This window comes from Schistocerca nitens, chromosome 3 (genome assembly GCF_023898315.1).
Source record: "Schistocerca nitens isolate TAMUIC-IGC-003100 chromosome 3, iqSchNite1.1, whole genome shotgun sequence".
Classification (NCBI taxonomy): Eukaryota; Metazoa; Arthropoda; class Insecta; order Orthoptera; family Acrididae; genus Schistocerca; species Schistocerca nitens.
In genome coordinates this window covers 165,256,580-165,268,791 of record NC_064616.1, presented here as the reverse complement: position 1 = coordinate 165,268,791, position 12,212 = coordinate 165,256,580, and the positions used below count along the sequence as shown (strand labels likewise).

General features: G+C 37.0%; 1 protein-coding gene across 1 annotated transcript in view; it reads right to left on the bottom strand.

The window, feature by feature from the left end:
• Positions 1-9,801, bottom strand: part of LOC126248104 (ankyrin repeat domain-containing protein 13C) — a 107,695-nt gene extending 97,894 nt beyond the window's left edge. The window contains exons 1-2 of the mRNA XM_049948775.1: positions 9,505-9,801; positions 7,276-7,317 (exon numbers count right to left, since the gene is read on the bottom strand). Of these exons, the coding sequence (XP_049804732.1) occupies positions 7,276-7,317; positions 9,505-9,619 (157 nt within the window). The 5' untranslated portion in view covers positions 9,620-9,801. The remainder of the gene's footprint in view (positions 1-7,275; positions 7,318-9,504) is intronic.
• Positions 9,802-12,212: the final 2,411 nt, after the last annotated feature.

Sequence of the window (12,212 nt, the reverse complement as noted above, 5' to 3'; positions counted from 1 at the left end):
TTTACTTGTTTCTTAGAGCATAACTGGTTTTGAAACACACAACTTAATTTCACCTGCACATCACTTTATGCTTACTGTAAACGAAAGAGTACAAATCACCTACACCCGCTGCATACATCAGGATGCAATTCAGATTTATGTTCATAATAATATCTAGATGGTAAATAAATGCTGCCAATGCAGACGTTGCAATGCATTTCCACATATTCTACAATGAGCCTGCATCATTCAAGCAGCAATAAGAAACTAAGCCATTATATATTTTGAAACAAGTCATCCTCTAAGAATGAAGTAAATAAAGTAGTTGTCATAAAGAAAGAAATTTCTAAAAATTCAGCTGCCCATGCTCTAATAAAAGATAAAATGAAATAGTTGCCCTAAGGAAAGAAATTTCTACAAACGCTAATTTTTTTCGGCTGAAAGCAACGAAAATGTTTATGGACAAATTTGAGCTTTAGAAGCAATTAAAGTGTGGTCATCAATCCTTTGAAAACAATTTTCAGTTGGGTACAGTTCAGACCACAGCAATCAGATCTCACATTAATTAAATCACAGATCTGGTACACAAATCACCAATAACTGACAGAAAACTTCCAGACGACAATGGACCCCAACTGTGTCATGTGGTGAGAATTAAGAAAAAAATTGGGATGGTAAGACCGGGATCCAAACCACCAGTGCAGTGTCTTTAAAACAGCCAACCTTGCTCAGAAAGGTATAGATTTTCAACAGCCTTCATTCCTCATTTGTTGACTATAGAGCAGAAGGAACACTTTGAATGAGAATACAGTTATGACTCTGAGATAAAAGTCCAGTCATCAGAGTCGAGTGGTAAATATCTTCATGTTCAAACCATGCATGAGTGTATCAAACCAATGTCGAAGTGATGTTCACTTTGAACTGTCAATGGAATTGTTCGCCTCAAACGTCAAACACTCAAGCGTTATTACTCTGCAAACTGTTGAACAGGTTTCAAGAGAAAATTCAAAAATAGAGAACACACTTGTAGCAAGATTATTTGTGATTATTTCATCATGACGATGCCTGCTAAAATGTAGACAACTGTCCTCCTCAGCCACACAACTCTCCAAACCTCACTCCATATGACTTTCTTATTACAAAATTAATATCTGTGCTGCAAGGGTACTGTTTTGACACCGTTTATGACATCAGAGAGCATTTTCCATAGGCACTGGACAACATCCCAAAATTTTTTTTAAAAGCACGGTGAAATAGAAACGCTGCTTAGAGATGAGAGAGCATGAGTTACTAGTTGGCTACATGGCTGACAAGTGAGTAAGTCAAAAATTTATGTTTCCTATTCTGGTGTGAGCATAATGAGAATACCCTGGGCACTATGTGACAAGGTACCTTGCCTGAATTTAGCACCAGTATTTATTCATACAGATGATGTCATGCAATTACATACAAAATAAGTACAGAACATTTCGAAACAATTTTACATACATATAAATTGCGAAACAATAAACTAAAAATAAGAAGTAGAGTTATAAAACATTTGACCAAAATTTGGCCACATGTCCTTGCACTCATGAGGTCAACCACCATATGTACATTAGGACATCCAGAGCAGTTTGTGGGATAGTGTACAATCTACTCTTCATAACATAGGCATGATCTTTCTCCCTCCTTGGAAAAATCTCACTTGCATGTATGAAATTTCTTCCTGGCTATTATGCCGAACAGATGAGTTACAGCTTTCCAAGTGATCCAGTTTAGATCAGAGCCAAGGTAGTTTTTCTAAGCAATGCCTAAATGCTGGCTATTTTTTCACTACAAAGTATCTGGAATCATCCTTTTCAGTTTTGTATCTAATAACTATAAAAGTCATATGCTGGGACAAGGAATATGACTGTCTCATCTACAACTGCTCCAAGGTTGTGACTGTTCATTTCTTAATATTAATGACTGTTAACGATTACCTGTGGTGCTTAATACCACACCTGGAGCTACATATTATGACTCAAAAAATGTTGGAGGGAACACAGTTTTCAACTGCTAATGCTTAAAGGTGCAATGGGTGCACAAATACAGCAAATTATATGTGGACTGGTGACAAGTTTCATTGTGGGAAGTTTGATTTTCTTTTTTGATTATGATAATGTTCAGACACGAAAAAATTTTGCATACATTTTGGAACCAAACTAATGGCAGATCACTTTAGTCTTGGTTTTTGTAAAAAGCTGATATTTGTAACTGATGCGTACAAACACAGTGTCACTGAGGGAAAATATCATACAGTTCCTCCTCCTTAATCAGCATTACAGCAAGGAAACAACTTTCAAATATTGATTGGAATTCAAAAACCTACTGCTCTGGCATACCCTCTATTGAGAACATGCAACATTATATCATACAGTAATAGATTTACCAGTGACCTCCATAAAGCAGTGTTAATGAACTACAGAGACATATGAATCCAGTAACAACACAAAAGTGTGTCATAGGCTGTTTTCAGTGTGCAGCACAGCACACATAGTAAGCAAAACAATAAGACACTGGACTTGTATATGGAAGGACAGGAAAGCTGTTCTAATAGTCAAATCTCCATTCAGCCTACCAGATTTAAGGTTTCAGTTGTTTTCCTAAATCGCTGAAGCCAAATGGTGGGGTGGTTTTCCACTCTTAGCAAAATGGTAATGCTGGCTCATGCTCCACATGGAGACTCTGTTTCTGTGTTCTCTTGAAATATTAATACAGAAATGAGCAACAAAAATATTGTTTTATGTACAACACTAGGTATATTTTCTATCATACACAATGAATACTATGATAACACAATAGCCAACACCAAATATACATTAATGTGAAAACTCTGTTAAATTTTAAGAAATACTTTGAGAAAACATACAACAAACAGAACTGGTCGGAGGACACTTAACTGCCACATCATGTGGTACACTTCTGCCTGCTACTGTACATTGCTTCATCACCTGCTTTTGTATATGCTTACTATTCTAATGTTCTACACAATTTTTGTAGCTTGGGAGTCTATGGTGCACACAGATCTCTCCACCATGCCCCATGATACTCAGCTATATTTGTGCTAATTAAAGTGGGTGATGCTACTAATGTCAGGTCCCTCTTCTCCTCACCACTACTACAGTGTCTAAACTTCTTTATTTATTAACTTCTTCCTCATCTTCCTTCTCGTAGCGTGCATCCCATCTACTAAGGGGTCCACAGAATATGATAAATTTTATACCGCTCCTGGTACCAAAGACATCAAGGTAACCTAAGGGATGGAAACTGTGTGTGCCACCTGCCTCTGAATTTTCATATTTAAACTGTTTGTTTATCATATTTGCCGAGGCAGACTTGGTGGAACAGCCCAGCATTCATCTAAACATGCATGGGAAACTGCCTACAAACCACACCCAGACTGGCCAGCTTACCAACTCATGGTCATTAATCTGACACGTGGATTCAATTTAGGTCTGGCTCACCTCCACGTCTCACAGATTAGTTCAATGTGTGTTACACTACATGAGCTGGTAAACTTCTTTCCAATTAATAGTTCCATTATTTTAAGTATTAACAATAAATTGTCTATCTGATTACCATGAATTCAATTATTATTGCATTTTTAATACACTGTATCCATTCATGAGCTGACTTTCCACTGGGGTTGGGTAAAATAAGATGAAAATTCACCTGATATAAAAAAGCCTAAAATAATCTTGTGTATTGATGCACGTACATCATCAATGGTAGTGAGTAGGGATATGCAAATCTCTGCTGTAAAGAATATCTGCACAACTAAATGAATATGATGAACTAAAACGGTTTCATTGACTATCAGGTTACACTTTCTTTCATCCTGACCATAAAATCCACTGGAAACTACTGAATTACTTACCTAAACTGTTACAAAATATCCACAGTGCTTCACAGTTGGAAGAACATAGACTGCGTTATATACTTTTCCTGATGTTCTACTTTTGGGAACAAGTCCTGTAGAAGGAAACTTTGTAAAAGTAGACTCGTCAGACCAAGTTACATGTTTCTATTTCTCAGTATTCCAGGGCTCTGGACCATCGAAGTCTCTCTTCACATTCTCCTGGTTTACAAGAAATTAGGCAATAGCATCTCATGTTGCAGTCAGGTAAGAACATGAAAGGTAAAATTATATTTATTTCAACAAAACATGTCATATGCCTGCTGTGCTTTTATTGGCTAGTTAAAACCAGCTGTTGATATATCATTTTGCATTTCTTTCACACCTCACAATTAGTGTTCCCAACACTGATTTAAAAAAAAAAAAAAAAAAAAAAACATGTACAACAGAACTGGCATGATTTTTAAAATTTGCCTGCCACGTGTATGTCTCCATACGTATTTCTAATCTGCTTTTTCTTACACTAGTCATCTTCACCTCATATTCCCTCCCTTATCAAGTGTGATAGAAAACAACATAATCTTTCTTCCACCAAGTCCCATTAACAAACTTCTATAGCATCTGTCTAACATTTACCTTTAAATATGAGCTACAAAAAAGATTGGTTTCAACACTACAGTGCTTTGCTAGCATGGATGTTGGAGCCGGTATGACCTTGCCTCCCTTTGGCCTTTAGGCTGACTTAACCAGCCAGTTATACTGGGACCTACACTTTAATGTAGACTCTGAACCATGGTCCAACAAGATATTTTCACATTAACAAACATTGCCAGAGGTGAAAGAAGTGATAAATGACAGACAAAATGTCCTAGTTCTGACCAGAGATTGAACTGATGACCTATGGATCTGTAGTTTAGACCACCTCTGGGCCACACCAACCAAACTGTTAATGATCCTAACTGTGCCTCTAAGACTTTATTTAATATCATGATGACCCTCCAGAGATTGGAACAATACTCAAGAACAGGTTGATTTAGTGTTACAAGTAGTTTCTCTAATAGAAGTATTGCACTTTCCTGCAGTTCTCTCAAAAATTCTTAGTATTCTTTTAGCTTTTCCTAATACTGGTCTCACATGTTCTAGCAAAATCATACTACTTGCTTCATAGGGTTACCACACAAACATTTAAACAATGTAACACATTCCAGACATTTACCACCAATGCTGTAAATGAACATATCCTTCCAAAGTGATTTTGGCAAACTATAGAAACCTTCAGTAAAGAGGGGTAATCCAATATTTTAACCGGGCTCCTCCTGGTTATTAATTCCTGCATTTTCTACTATGTCAAATCTCTCAGTTCCTGTCAAACCAAATGCCAAACCAATTCATGCCTCACATTTATTATCTAATGTGCACCCACATGTTAGTTACACGCCAGTCCTTGCTCTGTGTTTCTCCACAGCAGCAAATGCAGCACCATTCTTTAAGGATTAGCTCATGCCAGACAGATTGAAACAGCTCTGATTGAGAAAGCTTACCTGAACATAATATCCATGACCAACTCATCAAAATTATGTACCATATCATGGACATAACACTGCCAGAAATCAGACACTGGCAGAGTTTGAGAAGAAAAACAAGAGGAAAATGACAGTCGAAACCCTTAGTTGGAAGAACACCTAAGACTGAAACTTTCCAATGGGTGAAAAGCTAAATCTTGCCACATACAACTCAGATGAAGTACAATGTTTGTACGACAAACCAACAATATTAATGTGAAATTTGTAGCATACATGAGATGCAGGAGTGGCGTTATTCAGTATGAACAGAACACGAAGCATTATGGATAAATCACCACGAACCCACATTGTGAATGTTGAGGAACAGCAAGCAACCACCAGCTTCCTGTCTGCATGAAGCTCTACAAATCCTGTAGTAAGGATGATTTATTCAAAGCTAATGAATAAGAGACTCAGACTGCAGAAATCAAACCTCTACTGAAAATTTGATTCTTTAGTCTGGATAGTTTGTGGTTTGTCATTATGTGAATGTGCAATCTTTTAATCTGATGTTCTTGACATGGAAATAGGAATAATACTACTAATAATAATGCAGTATTAAACAAAAAACTTCAACTTTCAGCTAAATAAATAAATTCTTTTGTGAGTTAGGTACAATTTTTTGATCAACCAGCCATTTCTTTATCCGGCCTGAGATCCGGTCCCACATAGGCCAGCTAATCAAAAGACATTGCACTAAAAAGAAATTAGTGTGGGGAAAGCATGAGCTTTCTATTTTTGCTTGTTCACATATTTACTGCCTCATAATTATCATTAATTTCCTCAAAATTATTCCCATAGTCTTTATGATACCAATATCACATCTCATATTTTGCAATATACTAAATTTCTGAAATTTTAAAACTAGATTAATCTCCTCCTCCACCTACTTTGTCACAGAAGGAGCAGTACATGGTGAATTTTACCCAATAACAGGAGAGTGGCTAGCACAATTACTGTATCAATAACATTACAGATATGAACTCAGAATGTTTAGCAACAGACTTTAGTTTTAATGCACATTCCACAAATATGTGTGACTTGCATCTCAGTCTTATACAGCAATACATTATCCTTCACTATGTGGAAGCACGCAGTTAATACATTTGAAGGACAACATGTCAGGCCACAGATCTGCGAGAGCTATTCTCACTGACATTTAAATTTCAATACTGCTCATATGTCTGAAAATGCAAGAGATATTATACTGCTACATAAATGGTCAGTGATCAGTTGAAAAATGATTCTCACAGCTGTCACATACTTATATAATTTTCTACCACTGACTACGTGATAAGAATATGCTTTAACACTTAGTGATCATGAGCACTCTAAAATATGCCTTAAGAGTCATTAGCAAGATACTGCAATGGAATACACAGATACCATGTAACACTTACCATTAGTCAAAAGTTGTAGGGCAAAAACTCACACTCTTTAGATAAACAAATTAATCTCCTTTATTTTCCAGAATGCTCTGAAAGATAATTCCAACCTAAATTTAACACTAGAAACTAATATAAAATTGCCAACACAATACAACTATAAAATAAATGGTAAAGAACTTCTACATTTTTGATTATTATTTTTTTTTCATTTACACCATTTCCATTTCTTTTTAACATTTCAGGAAAATGTTAAGTACTTTGAAGTCAAGTGCCCAAACAGTTTTTCATGAACATTCCATTATAAAACTGTTAAAATGTCTGTAAAAAGTGAGAGAGGACTTCAAATTAAGCTGCTTGTACCCACAATAGCCTGGTACTTATGCACATACACAAAGTGCAGTTGCTTGGTACTTTAGTGACTAAAATTACAAATAGTTCAAAGCAGCCTACTGGAAAATGTACATACCTTTTCTGCCCAGCATCACTGCCAAATGGAGTGGAGTATTTCCTGAAAAAAAAAAGAAAGTTATTTTATTTCCTAATACTTACAGGAAAACAACTTATATATGGATTAGTATAAATATAAGCAGGGCAGTTAAAAATGGCAATCACCAAAGGCGATGAATCTTTTAAGAACAAATGCACAGGCTAAAAATAATTTATATGGGTAATCAAATCTTAGGTTGTCACTTTTCACCTACATAGATGTAAAACTAAATTCTTCTAGACTTTCAATGCAGTAACATAATTACTTACTTCATTTTAAAGAATGTGGAATTTATTTCCTACGTGTCATACCACTGGTTCACACTTCAGCAATGTAAAATCACAGAATTATGATAATGGGATGAAAGAAGAGTAGGGGTTTACATTCCACTGACGAGATCATTAGAGAAAGAGCCACGCTTAAGTTAAACAGGAGGCCCAATAACAACTGTTTTAAGAATTTCTGTCATACACTTTGTGCTGCACACTCTAAAGAATATTCGTACATTGTACTTTATATATTTGGTAGTAATATAGATGCTGTTATACCCAATAAATTTAAAATGTGTAGCCCAATAACATACTGCCAATACAGATTTTTCATTAAACAGTCTTCACAATGGTACAATCTGTCAGTTTCTCATTTCTTTTATATTTTTCATTTGAGCTATAGAAAACTGCTAATATTACCCACTCATTGCAAATAAAATTAAATGTACTGTTTAAATATTTCAGTGGATGCCTCTGCTTTTCACAGCACTGATCATGGCTGGGGCCATTGTGCTAAACACCATCTCATCCCAATACTGGCACCTTATGATCCCATACTCAAATTATTAAGTACGGGTTGAATAAAAGCACTGCACAGTTCCTGGATTTTATCATGGAGTTAGGCCCATTAGTTAACAAATTCGTCACAGACTATAGCCTCCTCTTTACATCCTACTTTATTGCTGTAAACTTTTTAACACATAAAATGTAAAGATTGTTTCAGAATGTAGTAAAAAATAAAAATATTTCCCCTGACACTTGTTTTGGACTATTTTTATTTATGTTTTTACAATCAGAAAAATAGGCCTACGTGTTTCTATGATATTTATATTTTCAGAGAACATAAAGAATGATCAAATTATTACAAACTACATCAAACGCGATTGTGGTTTAACACCCTGTCCAAAACGACATAATTAGAGGTTTGTCACAAGTTCCACATGACCAAGCACTGGGCGACACGGTTTTTAACGCTGGCATTAACTTGCAGTGATTTTGGAGCGCCATGGGACATCTAATTTGGAACGGTTGGATGGAAATCTCAAAAAAATGGCTCTGAGCACTATGGGACTCAACTGCTGAGGTTATTAGTCCCCTAGAACTTAGAACTAGTTAAACCTAACTAACCTAAGGACATCACAAACATCCATGCCCGAGGCAGGATTCGAACCTGCGACCGTAGCGGTCTTGCGGTTGGAAATCTCAACTCAGTTCTCAAAACAAGTGTCCAGCATCACCATTCCACCAACCATCCTCAACTACAGTAAAGATAGACATGAATGCTGTAGTCCTAAAAGGTAACAGCCACACGTGAAGTGATAATGTCAACAAGATTTTAAAATGTAACAGGAAAACTGATACTTTCATGTGCGGTGCACAAGCTCTCGATACTGATGTAGACGGCAGCAGTGCCACGGCAGCACGGCCAAATACCAAATTACAAAATGAACCTAATTTACTAAGCATATTTCGTAAATGTTTGCGATTCTTTTCCATAATCAAGTTATGAGCCTTTGTATTTGTTCTTGTGTTCCATAGTGCAGTTTGGGCGTTTTTTTTATCATCTCCTGTACCTGTTACCCTGAAGCAAGGTCTACAAGCTTATGTTATGCACACAAAATAGGAAACTGCTCACTTGCTACTAACATAAGTATACTGTGTAGTTTTGCAAACGAAAAACGTCTTGCTCAAATTACACTCCGATTTTTATCGGGGGCGACTTCCAGTGTTTTTCGTCCTCCAAATATCACTATATAATGTTCAGACCAATTGCGATTAGCACTTAATTATTACTAACTTACCTCAAAGTTAATCATCCAAACAAAACTGTTGTATAATTGTGGGAAATACTTGTACACAACACACACAAAGTTTGCGGAGAAGAGACAGCGTGAAACAAGTCATAAAAACTAAGCAACATAACATCAGGAAACCATACCATGTTTATCCTTTTTCGCCAGATCATGGGTCCGTAAGAGCGCCGACAATTTCCTAACATCTCCGCGGAACACACATTCATGTAACGGGTAACTGTCTGCTTCATCTGAAGCCATAGCTTAAAACTAACCACACGAAATTAAAGCACAGCACAACACATCGTGAAACAGGCTCCTTCCCTGCTGCACAGTCACAGTCATTCTCATACGGCTGAGAATTTCCTACAACGCGAGGGTTGTACGCTACTGTTTCCCATCTCACTTTCAAAAAAATACAATCACAAAAATAGTACAATCAATTGCCAAAGATTGTTTAGATACGGAACAACCAAAGTTATTCCTTTCAATGTGGAGCCGGTAATTTTACACTGGTGCAACACACAGCATCGATACGGCGCAGCGAAAATTAAATATGTAAATTATCTTCAGATCTTAAATTTTTGGTTGTATCAACGGATTATTCTGTGAAATTGCAATAACTGTACTCATAAATTCAGGAAATTCACTTTCTTATTTGCTGAATTTCAAGTATATGAAGGTTGATTCACACTTGGCGGAACAGACCGGTAATCTCCCATTCGAAAGTTAATGAAGTTTCACGACGCTCGTTCATTGTAGTACTAGATTTTGTTCTTTTGTAGCTTCACATACTGTATTTTATTATTCTGCGTTTTGTTTTAGCTATGAATTTACTTTATTTTACTACTTTGCTCTTTATTTTCAGGACAAATTACAAATGTTCCACTAAGACTTGGATATTTTTTTCCACTGAGTGTTCTTCTACAAGGGAGGTCAGGTATCTGAAAACGAACAACTCTTTAGGTTTAAGGATAACAGCACACATCCGATACCCATACTGCTTATAGGTAAGAACATAAATCAATGAAACAATTTTCGTTAAATAATATGTTCAGTGAAAAAGTCAAATCCAAAGGTCAATTCACACTGGCTGTCACATATGGCACCAAATCGTTATCTGTGACTCTCTCTCGCCTATATCGTGATAATTCAAAACGAAATACCCTTCTCTTGACTTTCTCAATGTCCCCCATCAATTCTGTCCAATAAGGATCGCATACTTGACAGGTGAATTATTTTTTTCTAATTTCAAAGAAAAGTATTTGTTTGGTTAATTATATATAAATCTTTGGTGCATGATAGGGTAAAATGTCCAAATTCTGGGCTGCTACCAATTTGGGGGTAGTGCTGTATTTCACAGCTTGGTGGTGCATTCTGCAACCACATCCATCACTTATTTCATAAAGAATCAGGAATCTGCTATTTTGAATCTGATGAAGTGCAAATAAATTTGAAATTTGTAGCGAAAGATTTATGATTTTGAAGTAAATAATATTTTTACACTCATTAATTGGAAAGTCAAGTTAAGCTATAGTCTTAAAGTAGATGGTTTTATTTTGAAGTTGGAAGTTCCCTCTTTTATACTGAAGTTTACCACTATCTGCACAGCCATTCAATTTTAGTTCAGGTAAGCATAAACTCAGTCTTGTTTCCTATTAACAGGTATCAGTGGGTTATTAAATTTTGGGTACAAAGAACGTGGGTCCATTTTATATGTTAGCAATGTAGGTTTTATTCCAGATGCCTAGTAAAACTCTGCCTATTCTATGTGTCCCAGTCAAATCTTACTGTTCGAAACTGAGCACTTTCATTCCTACTACTTGTGGTTCTCCAGCTATTTTCTTCATGGCACCCCCCCCCCCCACCTCCCACCACACCACTCCGCCCCATGGATCTCACTCTCTTCATTGTTTTCATGAATGAAAGGGTACAGTACCGCCCGACATTGAAAATAAGTACAACATACTTCATTATTTTTGTCAGAACAACATTTTTTTTTTGTAAAATAACTCACTTTCAATTAATACAGCGAAGCCGGATACCAGTGTGGCATGAACGTAGCAGTGCGGCAGGAAGTAGCTGTCGACCATGGGTTAATGAGCGAGAACGGCAAACACTCGGAAGGGGCTGAATTGTTCAGCGGACCGTGGCTAGGTGATCCTTTATGCGGCGGGCTTTCTCCACAAACGGGGGCTTTTCCCGACGACGCGGGCGAGCCGGGACTAGGTCAGGTATGCAGTGAAAGTGAAGCTACCCTTGACGAAGCTACGGTTTCTCAGGCGAACGAGGTGAGCGCACCGAAAGTAGCAAATGACAATGTGCTACTGCAGTTTTTACAGAGGATGGATAGAGATAATAAGGAGAGAGATAGGGAGAATAAGGAAAGATTGGAGGCAAATAAGGAAAGATTGGATGCGATGGATAGAGATAATAAGGAAAGATTGGAGGCAATGGATAAGGGAAATAAAGAGGCAATGAGGAAGCTACACACAGTTATCGATGAGCGTCTGTCCGCAGTTAATAATCGGTTAGATGAGGGGGAGAAGAATCTGGATGTGGTGAAGCAAGTATGTGATGCCGTGAAAGAAAAAGCCAATAATTTGGAGGTACGAATAAGTGCAATAGAGAGCGATATTACAGAACGTAGGGACGTGTTGCCAGATGAACGAATCAAAGAGGTAGTGGAGGACTTACTTGCAGATAAACAAGGGGCATTAGACAGCGTGGAAGCTCAAGTCACCCAGCAGGAAGTGGCGCTAAATAAACACAGGGATAAAGTTGCGGAGGTAGTGGTCAGAATGAATACGATTAGCACAGATGTAGAAAAGATCAGTATAAGAGGCGAAACAGG